Source organism: Gorilla gorilla, chromosome 19 (assembly GCF_029281585.2).
Source record: "Gorilla gorilla gorilla isolate KB3781 chromosome 19, NHGRI_mGorGor1-v2.1_pri, whole genome shotgun sequence".
Lineage (NCBI taxonomy): Eukaryota > Metazoa > Chordata > Mammalia > Primates > Hominidae > Gorilla > Gorilla gorilla.
Genome location: NC_073243.2, coordinates 101,628,420 through 101,651,904, shown reverse-complemented (window position 1 = coordinate 101,651,904; position 23,485 = coordinate 101,628,420). Strand labels below are relative to the sequence as shown.

The 23,485-nt window shown below is 49.6% G+C and overlaps 2 protein-coding genes across 3 annotated transcripts; both read left to right on the top strand.

Moving 5' to 3' along the window:
* The first annotated feature begins 18 nt into the window (after positions 1 to 18).
* ROPN1L (rhophilin associated tail protein 1 like) lies at positions 19 to 22,917 on the top strand. Of its 2 annotated transcripts, XM_019013374.4 has the most exons (6): positions 19 to 143; positions 267 to 438; positions 6,078 to 6,201; positions 7,778 to 7,939; positions 19,081 to 19,256; positions 22,739 to 22,917. In XM_019013374.4, the coding sequence occupies exons 2-6, from the start codon at positions 308 to 310 to the stop codon at positions 22,836 to 22,838; spliced, it is 693 nt and encodes a 230-aa protein (XP_018868919.3). In that variant the 5' UTR covers positions 19 to 143; positions 267 to 307; the 3' UTR covers positions 22,839 to 22,917. The 2 variants fall into 2 exon arrangements, with proteins under 2 accessions (XP_018868919.3, XP_063556912.1); XM_063700842.1 differs by having other exon boundaries at positions 19 to 438.
* Positions 21,339 to 22,732, top strand: LOC109023882 (uncharacterized). The gene has a single exon (XM_019013373.3). The coding sequence runs from the start codon at positions 21,861 to 21,863 to the stop codon at positions 22,584 to 22,586; it is 726 nt and encodes a 241-aa protein (XP_018868918.3). The 5' UTR covers positions 21,339 to 21,860; the 3' UTR covers positions 22,587 to 22,732.
* Positions 22,918 to 23,485: the final 568 nt, after the last annotated feature.

Genomic DNA, 23,485 nt, shown 5'->3' with positions numbered 1-23,485 from the left:
CAGGGGCGGGGCCTGCTCGCGTCCCGGTTGCCTGGATACCGAGCGCGTCCGTAGTGGCGGCTGGTGCTCGGGAACTGCAGGGTCTAGGGTGTTGCTGGAGTGGCAGTTGGTCCGAATTTCTCCCGAAGCCCGCGGAGGAGCGGGTAAGAGCCCCGCGAAGCCGGCCCCAACCTCGGGAACGGGATGGGAGGCGGCCCTGGCCCCAAGCCCCGCGCTGCTAGCGGGTCCACCGCGTCCTAGCCGACAGCCGCCCTTCTTCCTCGCAGCGCGCCGCGATTCACCAGCCTGGTCCCTTCTGCGGAGAGCGATGCCGCTTCCCGACACCATGTTCTGCGCTCAGCAGATCCACATTCCCCCGGAGCTGCCGGACATCCTGAAGCAATTCACCAAGGCTGCCATCCGCACCCAGCCGGCCGACGTGCTGCAGTGGTCCGCGGGGTAAGCGCCCTCGGCCCGGGGAGCTGTCCGGTCTACATACCCAAGCCAGACGAGCCCAGAGAGCCCTCCTCCCGGACCAGGGGCCCTACGCGGCGCTCAACGTCCTTAAGAGTATCAGGCAAAACTTTCCCGTTAGCATTGGTGACATCTATACTTGAGTGTTTTATCTAGGAACCATTTCGATTTATCGACTATGAGACCCGAAATCATTGCAAAATGCTCACTTACCTACAACGTAATGGCAACTCAATTGTTTAAAAGTGTTTATGATGAAGATAGACTAAAACTTAACAAAGCAATTGCATTGGGCAAAAAAGTGTTTACGTTATGTTAAAAAAATTACACGGTTGCAGTCACTTTGTGAAATGACTTTACAAAGAGGAATATTTTAGCTAACTAAGTTCCTCATCTGCAGAGAGTCCTCTCAGAGCTATGTATACCCAGAGCTGGTTAAATTTATTAGAACCGGAACGACCGTGGTCATACTGAGGTCATCATCCCTAGAGTGCTCAGGGTAAACTGTCCAGCAAATGAAGCTTCACAGTTTATTTTTTGCCACGAACATTCCAACACTTTCCAGGAACAGACATTCATAATCTCAAAGTTACAAGTCAACAGATCTTAGAGGCATTAAAAGAAATCCTCTTGGTTTTACAGGAGAGCTCTTTGCCCCTTTTCAATAAACAGATGTAAAACAAAAACTCACTTTTATGATGACAAGAGTCAGCACAGGTGTAAATTTAATTTAAATATTTTAGTCATCAACATTTCAAATTTTGGCTGGGCTTGGTGGTTCATGCCTGTAATCCCAGCACTTTGGGAGGCCAAGCTGGGAGGATCACTTGAGCCCAAGAGTTTGAGACCAGCATGGGTAACACAGCAAGACCCCATCTGTATTTTTTTTTTAATAAGAAAACTAATTTAAAAAAAAAAAACAGCCAAATTTTGCTAGCTTTCTCTAAACTCTATAACCAAGGTGAATTAGTTTCCTTCGGCTGCTGTAACAAATCACCACAAAACTTGACAGCTTAAAACACAGACATACATTCTTGCAGTTCTGGAGGCCAGAAGTCCGAATTAGTTTCACTAGGCTAAAATCAAGGTGTTGACAGGGCTTTGCTCTTTCCAGTGGTTCTCAGGAAAACCCAGCTCGTTTCCTTGCCTTTTCTGGCTTCTAGAGCTGCATTTCTTGGACTCCTTGGCTCATGTCCCCTTCCTCCATTTTCAAGGCCAGCATCTTCAAATCTCCCTCTGCCTCCTTCTTCCAAGGACACTGGTGATTGCATTCAGTGGCCATCCAGATAGTCCAGGGCAGTTTTCCCACCCGAGATCCTTATCAGTCCACAAAATCCCTGTTACCATGTAAAGTAACATTCCCAGGTTCCTGGAACATGGACCTGGATACCTTTGGGGCTCTTATTTTACCCACCAACTGAGCTACTTGTCCATCCAGTGCTTGCCTTCTGAGAAATGCTTTTATCAATGGTTTCTGAAAGACTCTTTCAAAGTTCTTACTAAAGAAATATAGCCTCTGGTTTTAACCATTATTCAAGCTTAAATAAAAGGATTTATAAGAGTTTGTACTCTACAAAAAATTCCAAGATTTAGCAACATCTTCTTGGAACATTAAATTATATTTAGTAATACCTTAGAGACAGTTATGTTAAGCTTCACTTTGTTTATTTATTTATTTATTTATTTTTGAGACGGAGTTTCACTCTTGTTGCCCAGGCTGGAGTGCAATGGCGAGATCTCGGCTCACGGCAACCTCTGCCTCCCGGGTTCAAGCGATTCTCCTGCCTCAGCCTCCAAAGTAACTGGGATTACAGGCACTTGCCACCACACCCGGCTAATTTTTGTATTTTTAGTAGAGATGGGGTTTCACCATGTTGGCCAGGCTAGTCTTGAACTCCTGACCTCAGGTGATCTATCCACTTGGGCCTCCCAAAGTGCTAGGATTACCGGTGTAAGCCACCGCACCTGGCCTAAACTTCACTTTAAGAGGCTTAATCAGGCTGGGCATGGTGGCTCACACCTGTAATCCCAGTAGTTTGGGAGGCCAAGGCTGATGAATCACCTGAGGTCAGGAGTTCGAGACCAGCCTGACCAACATGGTGAAACCCCATCTCTACTAAAAATACAAAAATTAGCTTGGTGTGATGGCACGCACCTGTAATCCCAGTTACATGGGAGGCTGAGGCAGGAGAATTGTTTGAAACCGGGAAGCAGAGGTTGCAGTGAGCCAAGATCGTGCCACTGCACTCCAGCCTGGATGATAGAGCAAGACTCCATCATAAAAATAAATAAATAAGAGACTTAATCAGAAACTTTCCGAATGTACCATGCTACCAATTTCTCTCAAGAGCCATTTATTTATTTATTTTTTAGATAGAGTCTTTTTCTGTGGCCCAGGCTGGAGTGCGCTGGTGTCATCTAGGCTCACGGCAACCTCTGCCTCCTGGTTCAAGCAATTCTGCCTTAGCCTCCCAAGTAGCTGGGATTACAGGTGCGTGCCACCACGCCCAGCTAATTTTTGTATTTTTAGTAGAGACGGGGATTTCCCCATGTTGGCCACGCTGGTCTGGAACTCCTGACCTCAAGTAATCTGCCCTCCTGGCCTCCCAAAGTGGTGGGATTATAGGCTTGAGCCACCGCGCCTGACCAAGAACAATTTGTGAGTTTAGGAGAAAACCCAGGTATTATTCATTCGGCAGTATATATGTAACTGTAGGTTCAAATGTGTTTCAGCTGTCACAGGACAGAATCTGTTAGGGAGAGCTATTCAAAAGTAACTTGAGTAAGGCGGGACTTGGTAAGTGCAAAAATGAAGGGTCATGAAAGTTAAGCAAAGTAGTGGCTTGGTCCTTGAGAGATTTTGTAGGCAGAGAGATTGGGGCCTGGGCGGGGTGGAGAGGATTCCAGGAAGAGGAAGCAGCACAGGAAGAAGGGGGTGGAGACAGGAAGAAGAAAAACCATCAAAACCAAAACAGGAAACCAGGATACCCATGGACATAACTGCTATAGAACAAGCAAGTAGGCTGAGCACGGTGGCTCACACCTGTAATCCCTACATTTTGGGAGGACGAGGCGGACAGGTTACTTGAGCTCAGGAGCTCGAGACCAGCCTGCACAACGTGGCAAGACCTTGTCTGTACTAAAAATAAAATTAGCCGGCCGTGGTGACGCATGCCTGTAATCCCAGCTATTCAGGATGCTGAGGCAGAAGGATCACTTGAGCCCAGGAGTTGGAGGCTTCAGTGAGCCATGTTCACAACACTCTACTCCAGCCTGGGTGACAGAGCAAGAGCCTGTCTAAAAAAGAAAAAACAAACAAAAAAGATGAAGCAAGTAGGCATTCCTCTTTCCTCAGGTTAGGGTTCTTTTCAAAGGAGCTTTTCAGGTGGGCAAATATCAAAGATGAGCCAGCCTCCCCCTAAGCCTGTGGACTCCACTGTGAGGGGAGTCGGCTGTTCCTTACGACACCATTGTGCAGTTGTGCCTCACACAGGACAATGAACGTAAGAATCAGTCAAGTAATAGAGGCTGCTTTGGCTGGCGTGTGCCTCAAGGAACTGGCAGAGGGTAACATTAGTTGGTCTCACCTCAAAAGCAGGCTTTCCCAGCCTCGGCCCTACTGACAGTTGGGGAGGGCACAGGAGGAAGGGGCATCTTGTGCATGATGGGACTTAGCAGCCTCCTGGCCTGCACCCACTGGAGTACCATCCACCCTCTGTTGTGACAATCAAAAATGTCTCCAGGCCGGGTGCGGTGGCTCAAGCCTGTAATCCTAGCATTTTGGGAGGCTGAGGCGGGTTGATTGTCTGAGCTCAGGAGTTTGAGACCACCCTGGGGGCAACGTGGTGAAACCCCGTCTCTAATAAAATATAAAAAATCAGCTGGGCTTGGAGTTGCACATGTGTAATCCCAGCTACTCAGGAGGCTGAGGCCGGAGAATAGCTTGAACCTGGGAGGTGGAGGTTGCAATGAGCTGAGATGGCGCTACTGCACTCCAGCCTAGGCCACAGAACGAGACTCTATCTCAAAAAAAAAAAAGCGTCTCCAGAAATTGCCAAATGCCTTTTGGCTGGGGAGGAGGGTGGCGGGTGGGGGAAAGAGGAGGAGCATTATCCCCCACTGAGAACTCTGCCTCCAGAGGCTGTATCTAGCTCGGGATTCCTTGCCTGAGTTATGAGGAATTACCCCCATGAAATAGGTGAAAACCTTGATTAGTAGGAATGTGGCAAAACGAGGCACCTATTCTTCACCCGCACCCTTTAGGTCTTTAGGTTCACGTTTGTCTAACTCACTGCTGCCTTCAAATCATTAACAAAGCCACAAAATGGAGCTGAAGTTGTCTTACAAAGCAAGGAAACAAAGTCAAATTTGAGGGGTGTAAGGAGAGAGAAAGGATGAGATATGAAGTTTATTTTAGTCTATCAGATATCGACTTATCCATATTTATCTGTAGCAATGTTTCTAACTACCCATGGCTTTAAAATTGTTATCTGTGGCCCTGGTGGATGCTTTGATGTTCATTTTCCTGGATATGCTGTCTCTTTTCATCATGCTAAAGTCATTAGGGCCCCAAATGATGTGGCTTCAGCATCGCCACCTCTGGCAAAGATACCAAGGGGCGTGAGTTTCTCAGAAGGTCTTGCCTGGCCCCCCTCCCACCACGAGCCAGAGGCTGGGTGTGGGTTCCCTCTTGACTTATTGCCCCAACAGTTTCCCACTCTTGCCCCCAACATAAGCAGCAATATCAGTGTCCCAGAAAGGAACAATTAAGGGGAACAATACCAGGCAGGAAAAGTGGGGGTGGGGGGATGGGAGCCAGGCCAGCACCTGCCATTCCCAGTGTGGAAGTAGGTGACCTGTGTGTTCCTGGGCTGCCTCAGGGTTGAATATGCAGAGACGCTTAAAGTCAAGCACCTCAAAAAGCAGCAAGACCAAACCCACCTGTCAAAAGTGGGAAGACGGCCAGGCACAGTGGCTCACGCCTGTAATCCCAGCACTTTGGGAGACCAAGCTGGGAGGATCACTTGAGGCCAGGAGTTCCAGATCAGCATGGGCAATGGAACAAGACCACATCTCTGTAAGAAATAATTAAAAAGATTAGCCAGGTGTGGTGGTGTGTGCCTGTAGTCCCAGCTACTCAGGAGGCTGAGGCGGGAGGATCCCTTGAGCTTGGGAGGTCGAGGCTACAGTGAGCCATGATTATGCCACTGCACTCCAGCCTGGGTGACAGAGTGAGACCCTGTCTCAAAAAATTTAGGAAAAAAAAGAAAGAATAATACATGGAACTCCAGCTGATTGTGAAGTGGCAGGGAGGAGGGGAAGAATCACACATGTTGAAGGAGCTTCTGCTAGTGCCAGCCACGGCGCCAAGCCCTTCTCACACAGTGCTCCCCAACCCTCCAACAGGGAGTCTCATTATCCCCTTTGCCAACAGAGAAACTAAGGCATGCAGAGAAGGTTATGTCAGAGAGCTAAGTGGAGGAACCAGGACATAAGCCCGGGATGTTGGTCTTCAGAGCTGTCCTTCCTAATCACCGTTGTTTTGGGGGGTTATTTAAGAAATTGGATCGCATAGCTGCTTTTTGTGTATTGATGAGCTTTCAGAGATGTCTGTTATTTATTAGCTATTTTTCAGCTTTGTCAAGAGGAGATCCACTTCCTGTAAAGGACAGAATGGAAATGCCCACGGCAACCCAGAAAACAGACACAGGCCTGACTCAAGGACTCCTGAAAGTTTTGCACAAGCAGGTATGGGGGGGCGCGGTCTCTGGCCTCAGGCAGCTGGCCTGTGCTTTCCTTACTGTTCACTGTGCGTTGGTGACAGAGCGGGGCACACCCCAGCAATGTATTTCAAACCTCCCGAGGTCCCTGAAGTCCTGCTTTCCCTGCCACACATCGTCAAGGTTGATTCAAGGAAGAAATATGTTGTGTCCGGGAGGTCTTTTTCTAGCTTCAACAGCCCCAAGTAACTATCCAGGGGTAGATTTTAGAAAAGTGAAATATAATTTCTTTTAAATACAAAATTTACATGACACTAGATTCTGCTGGGCAAAACATACAAAATTTCAGAACCGGGGGGTTTCCAGTCCGTTCTCCAGGTGTGTGTTTGTGAAAGCTGTGTGCAGGCCTGAGTAAGCCTCTGCCTTCTCTGTCTGGAAGGCGGGGCTGGCCTTTGGCCCCCAAGGTGGGCAGCAGCCTCTGGTGTCCAGTGCTGTGGAGAGCCTGGGCCCCCTTCCTGCCTCACTTCTTTGCCCCACACGCCATCCTGTTTTTAGAGACATGAGTTACTAGAAAGTGGGTCACGGAGCAAGGCGAGGCCTTCCTCATGACTCGGTTCTTTTGCTGAAAGAGACACCAGTGGCATAACCTTGATTTTCAAACTGACTTATCCCCATTCTACACTGTGAAGTGCTGTGCTTCTGCGCAGGATACAGTGAATTCTGAAACTAGGACTTTTCCATGGCTACCTTAAGGGAAATGAAGAACTCTTGAATGGTGTAGCTTGGGAAAAGACATGCTGAAATTGCTCAAAGCCTTTTCATCCAAGATACTGCTAGCAGATTGCAGAAGTTTTCAGTTTTGATAGATTGTTTAAAATAGTAGAAGGAAGGCCGGGCATGGTGGCTCATGCCTTTAATCCCAGTACTTTGGGAGGCTGAGGCGGGCAGATCACTTGAGGTCAGGAGTTCAAGACCAGCCTGGCCAACAAGGTGAAACTTTGTCTCCAATAAAAATACAAAACTTAACAGGGCGTGGTGGTGCGCACCTGTAATCCCAGCTACTTGGGAGGCTGAGGCGGAAGAATTACTTAACCCTGGGAGGTGGAGGTTGCAGTGAGCCGAAATCATGCCACTGCACTCCAGCCTGGGCAACAGAATGAGACTGTCCAAAAATTAACAAATAAATATATAATAGAAGAAATACATTTATTTTCAGTTTTAAGATCTTTCCTATCTAACTGTTAATGTGATTAGGGGCTGGATTTTTAAAATGTTTTTTACTGAGGTTTATTTTTTATTGTGAAGCATTTCAGACAGATAGTGGAGTATCGTATACTCAATATCAGTATGCCTGTTTCATTAAGTCATAACTTGATGCCGTATTCGCTTCACTGTCCTTTTTTCATTAAAGAAATAAAAGGTTGCCGCTCGCTGCCTTCCCTGCCTTCCCTCCCCAGGGCTGACAGAACCCCCTGTCAAGCATTTGGAGTTCATCTGTCCCCTGCATGGGGCGGGTTACTTGGTGTATGTTGAATATTCACAGCATTCATTGTTTCCCAGGTTTTAAAACATACATAAATTGTCATACTGTGTTTTCCAAACAGTGTCACCAGAAGCGGTATGTGGAATTAACAGATCTTGAGCAGAAGTGGAAGAACTTGTGCCTGCCGAAGGAAAAATTCAAAGCGCTCTTACAGCTGGATCCTTGTGAAAACAAAATCAAGTGGATAAACTTTTTAGCACTTGGATGCAGCATGCTTGGTGGGGTATGTACCTATAAACAGCATATTAGTAATTCTGTGTCATCATGGTCCCAGCTTAAAAATAATTTAGGTTTCAGTAACTAAAGGAAACACTTTAGTAACTTTGTCTTAGAAAAGCATTTCCCCCCGCTCCAGGCCTATTATATTAATATTTTCAGGTGTACAGTTATTTTAATTTACAGAAATTATGAATGCCTCAGTTTAAAAGTTAATAGTAGATGAAAGATATGGATACTATTAAAATATATTTAGGTTTTAGAAGAAAATGCATCAGTGACTTTTTAAAACTACAAATCATTTTGTAAACTGATAACTGTTTTGCTCATCTGTGGAAAGAGGCATACAATTATTTTCTACTTTAGTAGAAATCTATTATCATTATTTATTTATTCATTTTTTTTGAGATGGAGTTTTGCTGTTGTTGCCCAGGCTGGAGTACAATGGCGCAATCTCGGCTCACCGCAACCTCTGCCTCCCAGGTTCAAGCGATTCCCTGTCTCAGCCTCCCGAGTTGCTGGTAGCTGGGATTACAGGCATGCGCCACCATGCCTGGCTAATTTTGTATTTTTAGTAGAGACAGGGTTTCTCCATGTTGGTCAGGCTGGTCTTGAACTCCCGACCTCAGGTGATCTGCCCACTTTGGCCTCCCAAAGTGTTGTGATTACAGGCATGAGCCACCGCGCCGGCCTTAGAAATCTATTATTAATAACTAATAGATACAGTGAGATTTTGCTGATGTTTGAGTATAAGCCAAGCAACTTAGGAATAAGACATGATCCTCCAGGTGACGAGGCGAGCCTGGGAGGTTGGGGCGAGAAGGGAGAGGTTGGAGCTGGGATGATGTTGGCAGGGCTTCCTTTGCAAACCCAGAGTCAGTCTTCTCAGCTAAAGTCTTGCGGTGAGACATGGTGGTTGGGTGAAGGAAGAGTAACCAGGCATCTGCCATGTGAAGCTTATGAAGAAAGGAGGCAGAGAAAGGAGAACCAGCTCCCTTTACTACATAGATGAACAATTTGATTTTACCCCCTCCCTTCAGTCTGTGGCCCCAGTGTGTATAACTGGTCCTTGCTTCACAGCCCTCACTCAGCTTTGCTCCATGCACAGAGCTCTTTCATTCCATTTTCATTAAAACAAATTACTTGAAATGGGTGGTGGTAAACACCCGCAAGGCTACCCAATGTGGCCACTAACGCACCAACAGTCTCTTCCAACCACCCGTGGCCTCCTCCCACGTCCTGTCCCCCTGCCTGGTGGCCTGAAGCAATGACATTTCTGAAGTTCCTGCTTCTCGCTTCCTGGCCTCTGAAACACATGCTTCTGTGTGTCCCGCAAGAGGTACATTGTGGAATTTTAGTTAGTTTTGACTTGATGAAAAGACAATTGTGTTGTCAGTAATTTTCTGAAATTTTCATCCTAAATTATATGACTAGATGTATTCATCTGTACATCACAGGCCACGTTGTTCATTCCCTTCCTCCGCCATGTCACATCTGAGTGTGGCGCAGTTCACCAGCTCTGCGGATGGCCCCAGTGGGAAGCTCCGTGCTCTCAGGGAGTCGGGTGTGGTGTGGCTGTAGAATGAGCAAGAGTTTTGTTGTGTAACTGCTCAAAGGCAATGGGGGTGCTTCCTGTCAGCCCCGGGCTAATTGTGCCAAGGCCTGGATGTTGGCAGGCACGGTACCCTCCAGTAGCAAGGACAGGTGCAGCTGGCACCAGGGGAGTGTCTCAGGGGTATTATCAAGATAGACAAAGGCAAATACGTTTAATTATTGGAGACATTTTTATGTCACTTTGTTAATCTGGAACTCTGTGAAATCTATCTATCTATCTATCTATCTATCTATCTATCTATCTATCTATCTATCTAATCTATCTATCTATATCTGTATCTAGCTATATGTTTTTTGAGATGGAGTCTCACTGTGTCACCCAGGTTGGAGTGCAATGGTGTGATCTTGACTCACTGCAACCTCCCAGGTTCAAGTGATTCTCCTGTCTCAGCCTCCCGAGTAGCTGGGATTACAGGCATGCACCACCATGCTCAGCTAATTCTTGTACTTTTAGTAGAGATGGGGTTTCACCATGTTGGCCTGGCTGGTCTTGAACTCTTGACCTCAGGTGATCTACCAGCCTCAGGTTCTGGGATTATAGATTACAGGTGTGAGCCACTGCGCCCAGCCTAAAATATATATGTGTGTGTGTGTGTGTGTGTGTGTGTATATATTTTTTTGAGACAGAGTTTTGCTCTGTCACCCAGGCTGTAGTGCAGTGGTGCGATCTGGGCTCACTGCCACCTCCGCCTCCCAGGTTCAAGTGATTCCCATGCCTCAGCCTCCCAAGTAGCTGGGATTACAGGCATGGACCTCCACGCCTGGCTAATTTTTTGTATTTTTAGTAGAGACGGAGTTTCACCATGTTGGCCTGGCTGGTCTTGAACTCCTGACCTCAGGTGATCTGCCTGCCTCGGCCTCCCAAAATGCTGGGATTACAGGTGTGAGCCACTGCACCCGGCCCTGAAATCGATATGTTAACAATATAAAATTGTACGCGATGTTTGAATTAATGTTGGTGGTTTCTGCCTCTAAGCTTAGTTGTAAAATTTTGATTTTAAAATGATGAGAAAGTAGAATAATTCATGTTTTTGGATCCATCTTTATAGTTTTCACCTTCCTAATTGTGAAAATTAAGCACTAGATTTAAAACACAATTGAATCTGATTTGAAAAATAAGGCCTCTTGTCCATGTAGAGTGTGTGACACTAGATGGAGACATCGTGTTAAGGATAGAGCTTGGCCGTCTAAGCTGACTCCTGGGGAAGAGACATCACAAACAGCACACATTCTTTTGGGTTCTTCCTATCATAGAGAATAAATTGACACCAGGAATCATGCTGTGCGTCACTGCGGGTTCCTGCCTGTCTCCTGACTTGAGCCACCTTTGCCAGCAGGACTCCAGATTTGCCCTTGACTCCTTCCATAGGTGCTGGAGGCCCCTCCTGGTTGTAGAAAGCCACAGCCACCGTCTGCTCTGGTCCAGTGCGGCTGTAGACTCAGGGTCAGGTTCAAGTGTGGAAGCTGACCTCTCCTCCCTCAGAGGAGCGTGTGCTCGTCTGGGGTCCATGTCTGCTGCCAGGGATGCCTGCTCTGCCCTGGCTCCCGCGGCCCACAGAGTGCTGAGTACGAGTTCAAACACCTGTGTCGGGGTGCGCTGGGTAGACAGGAGGTGCTCGGACCCGCCAGGCCTTGGTGTGGACAGTTGTGTTGTTGACCTTGTTGGCCCTGGGTGGCTTGGAGGTGTGCTAAGAACACAAAGCTGTGAATTCAAGGAGGGGTTTCTTCATGTCGTTCAGCGTCATAAGCATTCATTTTTATGCTTTAAAAAAATACCTTCAAAAAGGAGGAAATAAAGAAGTGAAGTGCGATGAGAAGAATTTGTAGTGGATTACCACCTGCAGAAGTTTATTTCACATAGGATGCTGTGTAATTGGTGGCTAGCCGCTGCCTGCGTGAGCGGGATAGATGTCATTCCTGCTCCCTGCGTCTATGGCGGGGGCGTGGCTTGTGGCAGGTGTACTCTCTGTGCTGTTTACATTTATTTCTCTTAGAAATCACTCTAGTCAAATTCATCGAGTTGAAGATCTCTAAAAAGACTGGAAACCTCTGCTTCAATTTCTGAGTCATACATACCATTCATTCCACAAATGTTTACTGTGCATTATTTTGTGCCAGGCCCTGTTCTAAGTGCTGCAGGTTCTGGAGTGAACAAAACGGGCAAACATCACCAGACTCTTGGAGCTGATGTTCTGTTATATCCTTGAAGCCCTGAACACTGCTCTACTTATTACATCAAAAGCTATCAACTCAGGTTAAGGGGCACTGTGAGCTGCCCCAGGCAGGTGAACAAGGACATTAAATTGCCATCTGGATGTTAAGAGATTCCTGTCCTCTTTCTCAATGTTTTGATGTGCTTGCATGGTGAAATGACCATATTTGTATGTTGTGGCTTTTATTTAAAAATTTTTTTTTAAGGGACAGGGTCTCGTTCTGTCACCCAGGCTGGAGTACAGTGGCATGGTCATAGCTCACTGCAGCCTCAACCTCCTGTACTCAAGCGATCTTCCCACCTCAGCCTCCCAAGTCTGGGATTATAGGCATGCAGCACCACATCCAGCTAATTTTTTATTTTTTGTAGAGACAAGTATCTTGCCATGTTGCCCAGGCTGATCTCAGTTCCTGAGCTCAAGCAGTCCTCTTGTCTTGGCCTCCCAAAGTTCTGAGATTTATAGGTACAAGCCACAGAGCCTGGCTGACTTTTATTTTTCCATTTCTACAATGCCATTAATGATCCTGAGCATTAAAGCTGTGGATCAAAATGTTTTGTTTTGTCTTTTAAGCATGGAGATCTTTTTTTTTTTAAGATAAGAAAATTGTGAACCAAGTCTTTCATCCCCATACTGACACTGACAGAGTCAGTCTGTCATGATCAAAACAAATCACATTGACTTTAGTCAGGCTTTGAAACGCATTTGAACTTTCTTAGTCACAGAAGCATCTCTCTTCGTTTACAACCACAGATGCACACGTGTCTAACGCAGTTTTCCATCTGAACACGGTGCACGCACTGGGCATGATTTCTAGGGTTTAACCGTGTGCGGGAGTGCACAGAGCCCTGCGTGTGTATTCTCTGGAATCCTCCCAACAGCCCTTTGAGGAAGGCACCATCAGGATTGCAGGCTGGTGCCCCAGGGCAGAGAGAAGCTGAGTCACAACAGGTGACTTGGAAGTGGGGAGAGGGGAGGATTCCTCCTAGTGGCTCCGTAGCCCAAGGAGTGTGCAGCCCACAGGTTAGGACCACCTTATTCAAGTTTACGCCTGAGATTTCCTGTCTTGGAGAAGAACAACTCCTCGGGACGATCATCAAAATCATTTTGTGTCCTGAAGTGATTCATCCCCTGGAAGGCATTCAACCTCGGCTTCCTCCTGACAACACACACTTTGGAGCTCTCAGAACATCGCCCCATCCAGCTGTGCTACAGCATGTCAGATTCAGTGACTGACCTATGGCGGTACCCTGTTGGTCCGATGTGACGGCCACCTGCACTGCACCAGTGACAGAGGCTGCATCCTGGCTTACTCCTCGCTGCCGTTTCCTTCCAGGTTTCCGCAGCTAGGGCTCGAAAGCCTATTTGGAAGTGTCCAAGAAAGGCCAACAGAATTCCTCATAGCCCCTGCAGCCCATGAGAAGGAGACACAGCTACGCCCCCACCCCCCAGTGGGAGCCTGAGGCCACAGGCGTGTTTAGGAAGCTGTCCCTGAAGACGAAGGAGCTGCTCAGGCTCCTGACTCCCCTGGCCCCAGCTGCAGTTCTCCTGATTGCTCATGTCCCTCCCTCTGTGGGAAAGAGGCAGGGGCCACGCTCCACTGACCAACCTTGCCCCGTCCGCCGGAGATTCCCATGGGCCACTGATGCGGGCCGCTGTGGCCTCCCCATCCCTGTCCTGCACAGGATATCACACCCCAGCCACGGGGTGAACTGCTCCTTCCCATTCAGGGCCTCCTACCCTTACCTGCTGTCAGCCCCAGAAATGGTTTTAAATTAGGAAACTCTAGAGGATAATAGAATTCGATGAAAAGGCCCTTAAGCTCTTGAAAACGCAGTGCTGGGTCAGAGGCTTTTAAAAACCAGTGCTGGGTCAGAGGCACAGCTTCACTGGAAGTCCGGTCTCTACCCCCAGCACAGGCAGCCGTGCCTCAGAGGGGGACCTCCTTTGTTCTGATTCTGTGTAAAACGGGCCCATTTTCATTTCCATGCCAGCTGAGAGGTGCCCTTGGGGAGGTGTGAGGTGACTGTTGAGGGGCCTCGTGTCATCATGAGAGCAGCTATAATTTGGAAACTGAAAAACCCCACAGAGTTGGCATGCCGAAAATGCCCGGAAAATAGTGGGTGCCCTCGTGCCTGTGCTCTTCACTCATCTCCACTTGAATTTCAGATTATGGATCAGGTGTAAATACTTGGTTAAAAACTAAGTGTTTGGCTGGGTGCAGTGGCTCACGCCTGTAATCCCAGCACTTTGGAAGGCCAAGGCGGGTGGATCACCTGGAGTCAGGAATTCGGGACCAGCCTGACCAACATGGTGAAACCCCCGTCTCTACTAAAAATACAAAAATTAGCTGGGCGTGGTGGTGTGCACCTGTAATCCCAGCTATTCAGGAGGCTGAGGCAGGAGAATCGCTTGAACCCAGGAGGCGGAGGTTGCAGTCAGCCAAGATCGCATCACTGAACTCCAGCCTGGGTGACAAGAGTAAAACTCCATCTCAAAAAAGAAAGAAAAAAACAAAAAAACTAAGTGCAGCTTGCCAGCCACCTCTGCCCAGCACATATCGCACATGGGAGAATAAATCAGCAACACAACAGACGGCAGCAAGGGGCAGTCATGCCAAGGAGAGGGTCTTTTGGCTGTTGTGCAAGTGACTGTGCCACCCACAGGCCTTTGGAATTGAGAAACAAATGTTAAGAAATGTAACTCGCAGCACAAGATGAAGCAAGTTGCCTTATGAATCCTTCTGGATATAAAAATTGCTGAAGATGTTATTGTCAGAAACGTTGACATGGGTAGTGTCATCACGCCTTTGCAGAGGAAGTGATGCTCGAGTGTTTTGATGTATTTTTCCTTAAATACCGCTTCCTCTGAAGCCTTGGAACAGCGCGTTACACAGATCTCATCTGCCTGCTCCATCCACGCCAACTCCTTCCTTTCCAACTCATCCTTCCTGAGGCCCCGCAGTCCTGCACACGGTGGTGACGGACTTCCATTTGTGTCCAGTGTAAAAGCAAATCCCATCATAACAACATGTCTTTGAGAGTTTCAAGCAAGGAACATGGATTGTGAAATACATGACTCTGCTTTGAGCAAGTCCTGTCTTGGGGACAGTCTTTTAGAGGAGCCACGTGTGCAGTGGTCCTGGAGCGGTGCCTGCAGCTCCACGGAGCGGGTTCTGCACTTTTCTTAGAGAGAGCATCATGTTGCCCTGGGAGCTGCACTCACCCCCTAACCGTGCTGTCCACCTCGGCAGCACCAGGTGCAGCCGCCACCAGCACTGCTGGCATGGGAAGGGGGTGGAAATGGGAGGAACTGCCCCATCAGGCCACTGGGGACAGGGAGATCAGTTCTGTTCAGGGCTCCATCTCCTGCAGCCAAATATCTGGGTCCTCAGATAGGCGACGTCTGTGCCCCAGGTCTTGTTCCCAGAGCCCACCTGGCGGCTGCTAGACATAATAAAATGGAGTAGTCCCTGGGGTGAGCTCAGAGGCCCACCGGCTGCGCTCCAGTCCTGGCTGGGTGACTTGGGTGATTGCTGAGCCCCTCTGGGCCTGGCCAAGGTGTCTGTCTGCTCCTCACAGTAACCACACGAGGTGACTGTCATTATTCTCACTCCCAGAGGAGGACAGCGGGCTGTGTTATCAGCCTTGCTCTGACCATGGTGTTCTGTAGGGAAGGCTCATTTTGTCCCATAGCCTGGAGAGGGCTCAGAGCCCTTTCCTGTCCCTGAGGATGTCGGGTTTATTCCTGACACAGCCTGTCCTGTGGAGCCGGACAGTCCAGGCCTGGCTTGCAGTGGCCCTTTCCCTGCATCTGCAGCTCCCCCGTGAGGATGGTGCTCCACCCTGGCCCTCCTGTGTTTGTTTCTTGCGCTTCCCTTGGAAGCACAGCCCCAGATTTATCCCTGCAGGCGATTCCCCAGGGATGCCAGCCACCTCCGTGGCTGCTGCAAGCAGGAGCTCTCAGTCTGCCCTCACACCCCACCCCAGCAGCCTGCAGGGTACCAGCCTGCTTGGGAAGGTCCTGGTTCTCAGTCATGTTTGCCAAGCGATGTGGTGTAAATACTCCCACTGCTGCTGAGTTCAGGCTGCCAAGGTGAAGTCCTCCAGCTCACACAACTGCTGGAAACTTAGCAGTGGGCTCATGAGCCGGCTCCAGCACAGCACCGGGCTCCGAGGAAATCCTGTGCCACCCGCCAGTCCTTGTCCTTCCTGTCCTGTCCTGTGTGCTTTGACACAGGAGATTGCTCTCTCCACCAGGAAATGCTTTTCTTCACTCACCAGCAGCCTCCCTCCTGGCTGTGCCTTTCAAGTCCCCATGCTGGTCCCTCATCTCCCCAGCTCTTTGTGGTATAGCATGTCCATGCACTGTCCTCCCACCTCGGCAACCTCGTGGGGCTCGGCTGTATACACCATCCTGCTCGTATACACTACCCCACCCATGTATACCATCCCCCCGTGTATACCATCCCCCTCATGTACACCATCCCGCTGTGTATACCATCCCGCTGTGTACACCATCCCCCTCATGTACACCATCCCCCGTGTACACCAACCCGCCCATATACACCATCCCCCTCATGTATACCATCCCCCCCATGTACACCATCCCCCCCATGTACACCATCCCCCTCATGTACACCATCCCCACCATGTACACCATCCCCCCGTGTACATCATCCCCTTGTATACACCACCCCACCCGTGTATACCGTCCCCCCATGTACACCATCCTGCCCGTGTACACCATCCCCTCGTGTACACCATCCCCCCGTGTACATCATCCCGCCCATGTACACCATCTCACCCATGTACACCATCCCCTCATGTACACCATCCCCCCGTGTACACCATCCCCTCATGTACACCATCCCCCCGTGTACATCATCCCCTTGTATACACCACCCCACCCGTGTACACCATCCCCTCGTGTACACCATCCCCCCGTGTACATCATCCCCTTGTATACACCACCCCACCCGTGTACACCATCCCGCCCATGTACACCATCCCCCCGTGTACACCATCCCCCCTGTATGCCCCATCCCCCCGTGTACACCATCCCCTCGTGTACACCATCCGCCTGTATGCTCCATCCCCCCACCGTGTACACCATCCCCCCCGTGTACACCACCCCACCTGTATACACCACCCCGCATGTATACCCCATCTCGCCCATGCTCCCGAGTCTCCTCTGTGAGCGCTAGGCCTACTAAGTAGCCACCTGAGTCACCAGTTCCACTGGGCGCCTGACAGACATGTCAGTGGAAGCCACCCCAAACTCAGCTTCTCTCTGGAACTTTTGCAGCTGTTCAGGCACCAAACATTGGAACCACTTTTCATGGTTCTGTCTCTGCCCACATGCAACCACCAGTGAGTTCTGGTAACTCCACCTTCAGGAGAGGCTGAGTCCGGCCCTTCCCAGGCCCCTGGCTGGATTATTCCAGCAGCCTCCTTGCCAGGTTCCTGCCTTCCACCCTCCTCACCGGGTTCCCGCCTTCCACCCTCATCACTGGGTTCCTGCCTTCCACCCTCATCACTTCTCTTCACACATTGGCAGAAGGACTCCTTAGAAACACTCCACAGTGCTCCGTCTTTGTTTAAAACCCTTTGACACCTTCCCGTAGACCCCAGCCAAAGCCCAAGTCCTCCCTGGGTCTGTAAACACCTCCGTGATCTGCCCCCACCCCATCCCGCTGACCTCATTTCCCGCATCCCTGCCTCTCCATGGCCTGCTCTAGCTACCCGGAGCTCCTGGCTGTTTCTGGAGCACACAGAAGTGCCCCTGGAATTCTCCCAGCATCCCACATGACTGGCTCCTTCCCCCTGGGTCTGTGCTTACATGCTCCCTGCTCTGACCTTCCCTGACCACCCGATTGAAAATGTCATCCTCCACCCCGGCACTGCCTGCCTGCTGCTCCAGGCACGCCCTCTTCCAGAGCACCCTAGAATCCAGGTGTTGTGGCTCTCCCACTTGACCGTGATCTCCACATGAGCAGGCGTTAGGTGTCTGTTCACTGCTACATCCTGGTGTGTAACAGGCACTTGGCGAACGTGGAGGGAATGAAGGGCTGTTGCCATGTGTGTGCGTTGGCGAGGGGGGTTACGTTTAAGCAGCCACCTGTGTGAGCTCACCTTCATCAGTAGGCAGCGTGACCATCCAGGCAGGTATGAGATAGCCACTCTGGCAAGGACGGCCTTCACAGAAGGGACTCGAGGTGGGGACTGAGGGGAGGGTCCCATAGGCCAGCTGCGGAATTAGGACACCTGCCCCCACAGCTTACCCTGGCCAGGGTGTTGAAGGCTGCAGGTCATGATGTCTTGGTGCAGAAGGAGAAAAGGAGACCTGGGCTATGTGTTCTCTTTTGAAAAGATAGTAATCTTATGTTACATGGTTCTCCCACCTCCTTCAAACAAACAAACACACAAACAGCTCATGTTTTTTCAACAAGGATGAATTGAGCAAGTTGGAGGTGGGAGGCCATGGGCTGGCCCTGGGGAGCCCTGGTGCCCAGGCCCTGCAGTTCAGCGCCATGCAGCCTCTGGTCTCATGAAGACGACCTTGGCCTGTTAGCTGCCCCCCACCCCCGCAGGGACTTGGCTGGGAGGGCAGGTGCTAAAAGTGTCTGCCGTGTGGAGGCAGGAAGGCTGCTCAGAGGATGGGCTTTCCCGCTGAAAGCGGAGGGTGGGCTGCTGTCTGGGATGATCCCAGCAGTTTGGAAGAGTGTGAGGGAGATGAACGGTCTGAGGGAGGAAGTCCGGTTGCTGTTCTGGAGCTGAGACAGAGCCCAGAGCCTTCTGTGTGAACAGGGACAGAGCCAGGACAGAGCCCTCCCGTCTGCTCGGTGAGCAGGCACTGGCAGACACCCAGGGCTTCCTTGTAGGCATGCAGGCTGTTGGCTGCCAGCCCTGCCCTCTGCAGGCAGCACCTCTGGCTGGTGGCAGAGTTCGTTCAGCCCCTGAGCACGTCCCCGGGTGTGTCTCTGGGCCAGATGGGGCTGCACAGTTCTGCGTTAGCTTAGGAAGTTGGTTTTAAAGACATTGATGCTTCCTTTTGTCTGTAACAGTCATTTCTATTTTAATAGAAAATAAGATCTGTGAATTAGAATTTTTTCCTGGTCAATTGCACCCCATTCGAACCTTTCCTTTTCATTTTTCATTATGGCAATTGTACATTCACCTAGTTCTCAGTTCAGATGGAGCGCATACTTTTTGGAGAATTTCTGTCGAATATACTAGAGGGTTGATTCTGCTGATGCCTGCTTTCAATGTGAGTGATGCCAGGAGTAACTGTTTTTCTCCTCACCTGGCTGTGGTGCTCCCAGTCCTTGAACACTGCGCTGAAGCACCTGTGCGAGATCCTCACGGACGATCCGGACGGCGGGCCCGCTCGCATCCCCTTCAAGACGTTTTCCTACGTTTACCGCTACTTGGCCAGATTAGACTCAGATGTGTCTCCCTTGGAGACGGAATCCTACCTTGCCTCTCTAAAGGAAAATATGTAAGTATGCACCCTCTCTCGGATTCAGGTATGTTGACCATGGGAGAATTTCCTGTTTCACTTCCCCCTTGTAGGGAAAAACTCAGTTTTTCCTTTGCTCTCACACCACAACAATAATCAACACAGAAGACTGCTATGAACAAATGTGTGGAGGTTTTTCCTCACCAAAAAGCAAGCAAGCGGTCCTGCAGCAGACACCAGCTGTGCATTCTCATTCCGTCTCTACCCTGTCTACCTGGGAGATCCCACAGGTTGAGGGTTCAGTCCCCAAGACTGCCCCCACCCTCTCCCATTTCTGATGCTAGTTGCAAGCCCCAGGTTATTTTGCCTGTGCTTCTGACCGACTGGCTCTAAATCAGGGTTCCCGCAACCCCTCCTTGGGTCAATTAATTTGCTAGAATGGCTCACAGAACTCAGGGAAACACTCATGTTTACTAGTTTATTACAAAGGATATTTTAAAGGCTACCAGCAGTCAGAGGAAGACAGACAAAGGGCGAGGTCTGGAAGGGTCTGGAGCATGGGGGCTTTTGCCGCCATGGAGTTGAGGTACATCCCCTCCCTGCCCGCAAATGAGCTCTTGTTCACCTTCCTGTTGGTCTCAATGTGTTTAGCTTCCGGGAAACTTTCTAAGCCCTGTCCTTTTAGGGTTTTTTTTTTTTTTCCTGGAAGCTTCGTGATTGATTAAATCATTGGCCATTAGTGATCACCTAAGCCATCAGCCCCTCTTCCCACCTCCAAGGTTGGGCTGGGCTGAAAGTCCCACCCCTCTAATCCTGCCTTGGGCTCTCCAGTGACCAGCCCCATCCTGAAGCTACCTGGGCCATCAGCCAATCACAAGCATAAAGAAAGAACTCACTTTGGAGATTCCACAGATTTTACTTGTATGCCAGGAGGCGGGGTTGAAGACCAAATATATATTTCACAATATCACGTCCCTTGTCTGCAATAACTTTGTCCCAACGAATCCCGTGTTTAGCAGAAGGTTTAGGCACACCTGATGGTACTCAGGGTGTGTGTAAGTGGAGCCGCAGATCAAAGGCCATCAGCGAAAGCAAGCAGCACCTCAGAAGGGAGCCTGACCTCTCCCGTGGCTCCCACCCATGCGGGCTGAGGCTCAGGTTTCTTTAAACTGTAGAGGGAGAGAATGTATCCTGTCATTAAGACTCATGTATCCCAGATCTATCCTGATTCCTATGTACAGCATGTCAGGTGGTACTAAATTGTAGCATGTTAAAAAGTGAGATAGAGGCTGGGCATGGTGCCTCACGCCTGTAATCCCAGCACTTTGGGAGGCCGAGTCAGGTGGATCACTTGAGATCAGGAGTTCGAGACCAGCCTGGCCAATATGGCAAAACTCCATCTCTACTAAAAAAATAGCCAGGTGTGGTGGTGGGTGCCTGTAATCCCAGCTACTCAGGAGGCTGAGGCAAGAGAATCTCTTGAGCCCGGGGGGCAGAGGTTACAGTGAACCGAGATTGTGCCATTCCACTTCAGCCTGAGCAACAAGATCGAGACTCCGTCTCAAATAATAATAATAATAATAATAATAATAATAATAATAACTTAAAAAGTGAGATAGAATTCATTTCTCCACAATGAAACGTAGACATGGATTACTGCTGGTGGACCTCCTGACAGTAGTGCCACGGACGCAGGATCATTTGCAGAAACTTGAGGATGTCATTGACATCAGTCACGCAATTCTCGCTCTGATGAACTTGCTATATGACCCCGACACATTGCATGTTATGTTGTATTTGCACCAGGCTGCATGTGATGTAAGGCTGGTTCTGCTCTGAAGCATGACTTGGAGCTAACGTTCGAATATATTGTCCAGTGTTCTGATCACCTGTAACATTTTTTAACAAGATTAATGAATCCTCCCTTTAAAGACAAGATGCAGAGTAAAAAGGAACAAAGCTCTTGGGTCCTGCGGAAGTTCTCATTTGTTCATTCCCTAAACCATCATTGGGTGCTGACTCTGCACCCTGCACTACCTATGGGGAGGCAGAGAGAGCAGCCCAGGGCTGGTGGGGTGGGCAGAGGTGGTGGTAACAACCACAGGGTCCGGGGAGCTGTGGTGCTGCAGAGTAAGCCTGGTTAACAGCAAGAAAGGGCCTTCTAGGTGCAAGGGCAGGAAAGGGCCCAGGTCCTCCAAGCTCCAGCCCCAAGGGAGATGGGGTCCCTGAGGTCTTCCCGGCACTTCCCCTTGGGACCACTGCCCCCCAAGTGCTGGTTATGGTTTGTCCCTGAGCCCCACACCTCTCATCTCGAATTGCCCACAGTACAGTTTATTGAGCACCTGCTCTGTGCCAGGCATTGGCGCAGGTGCCGGGGATGTAGTCAGTGAACAGGTCACGCCCTGACCCCTGGAGTTTTGCCCTGTGGAGCAGACAGACATCAGACAAGCAGATTTTAAGACAGCAGGTCATGTTCAGTGCCAAGAGGACAGTAAGCCAGGGACGGGGACCAATGGGGGCTGGTCCCAGGGCCGCCTTCTGGCACAGCACACACCCCTGCTTACCTCAGCCTCCTGAGAAGCCCCCTGGCCTGTCATCACCACCCAGAGTCTCGTCCTCTCCTCCCACCCTTTCCAACCGGCCATGATGCCACCTAGGATGCAGGCCACAGCACCAGGAGCTGGCGCTCAAGTGATCCGCCAGCCTCCACCTCCCTTCCTGCGCCAGTGGAGCCTGCATTCTGTGCCCTGCCCCACCTGTCCCAGCCGTCCTCGTCTCCTTGTCCCTTCCACATCGTTTCCTCTCCTTCCTTCAAACTCACATCCCCTCTGCCCACCATGGGCTGAACCTCTGGACTCCATGGTCCCTCTTTTTCCTTCTTCCTCTGTCATCCACTGTCACTCCAACCCTCCTGTCCTCATGGAAGACGGCAGCTCCCAAGCCATCCCTTCTCTCTGCCTTATTCTTGACACCATCCTGGCTGGTGTCTGCAGTCACACGGACGACACAGTACTTTGTCCCCAGCTCTCCTCCTGGTGCCCACAGCCTCTGCTTCTGCACCGCCATCCGGGTCATGCTGGGCCCCTTCTCCTGCCCGATCCGCGCACCTCTTCTCTTCTTTTGTGCTCTCTGATGCGGCTACTCCACCTGACAGAGCCGCCTGGGACATGGGTGGTTCCATCTCATTCCAAATCCATGTCCCAAGCCTCCAAAGAACTGGGACCCTGTGCAGCAGCCCCTTCTCCCACCACTTTCCTGAGATCACAAGTCATCAAAAAAGAAAAACCTACGCATATAGTACCCATCTTTTCACCTAGAAATAAAGCTACATTTATTATACGTTTTGGTGCACTTTGCACAAGAAAATAGAATGCTTTATTTTTGGAAGTAAGAATTACTGATGAGCAACCATAAATAGTTTTTAAATGTAGACCTTTTAAATTATATTGCATTTTATAAAAATGTTACTAAGTATATGATGAGAAATTACCAATAAATATCTTTATCTGTTTCCAATTTAGAGCCGCCAAGAAGAATGGCATGATAGGACTTTCAGATTTCTTCTTTCCAAAGAGGAAACTTTTAGAAAACATTGAAAACTCTGAAGATGTAGGCCATTAATACAGAGAAGAATACATTTTAATGTCAAAATAGTGCTCTTTAAAATTCTGGCACCAAATACAACTTACCCTGAATCACACACCCCTGTAGTGTGAGTGTTTCTCTAAACGGGAATTTAGTGTGACTGCTTCGTGGGGCCTGATTCATTATTGCTTTTCACTGTGTCTTTTAGGGACCTTAAGTGTAAGAAGCTGATAACAGTAAAATGATCTCTTTTACGAAAATAATCTATTTGGAGACTGCAGAGTCAGAAGTGGGGCTGGGCAGTTTGAAAAGCGGCTTTTTGGGCCGGGCGCGGTGGCTCACGCCTGTAATCCCAGTACTTTGAGAGGCCGAGGCGGGTGGATCACGAGGTCAGGAGATCGAGACCATCCTGGCTAACATGGTGAAACCCCGTCTCTACTAAAAATACAAAAAAATTAGCCGGGCATGGTAGCCGGTGCTGTAGTCCCAGCTACTTGGGAAGCTGAGGCAGGAGAATGGTGTGAACCTGGGAGGCAGACTTGCAGTGAGCCGAGATCACGCCACTGCACTCCAGCCTGAGCGACAGAGACTCTGTCTCAAAAAAAAAAAAAAAAAAAAAAACACAAACAAACAAACAAAAAAGGGGCTTTTTGGTCGGGCGCAGTGGCTCACACCTGTAATGC

What these genes read in the sequence shown, in the direction of transcription:
- LOC109023882 (XM_019013373.3), top strand. Translation starts at nt 21,861, where the DNA reads ATGATGCCACCTAGGATGCAGGCCACAGCACCAGGAGCTGGCGCTCAA.
- ROPN1L (XM_019013374.4), top strand. Translation starts at nt 308, where the DNA reads ATGCCGCTTCCCGACACCATGTTCTGCGCTCAGCAGATCCACATTCCC. An exon ending in GTGCTGCAGTGGTCCGCGGG is followed by an intron (nt 439 to 6,077) that starts GTAAGCGCCCTC and finishes GTTATTTATTAG; the next exon opens with CTATTTTTCAGCTTTGTCAA. An exon ending in GATGCAGCATGCTTGGTGGG is followed by an intron (nt 7,940 to 19,080) that starts GTATGTACCTAT and finishes TGGTGCTCCCAG; the next exon opens with TCCTTGAACACTGCGCTGAA.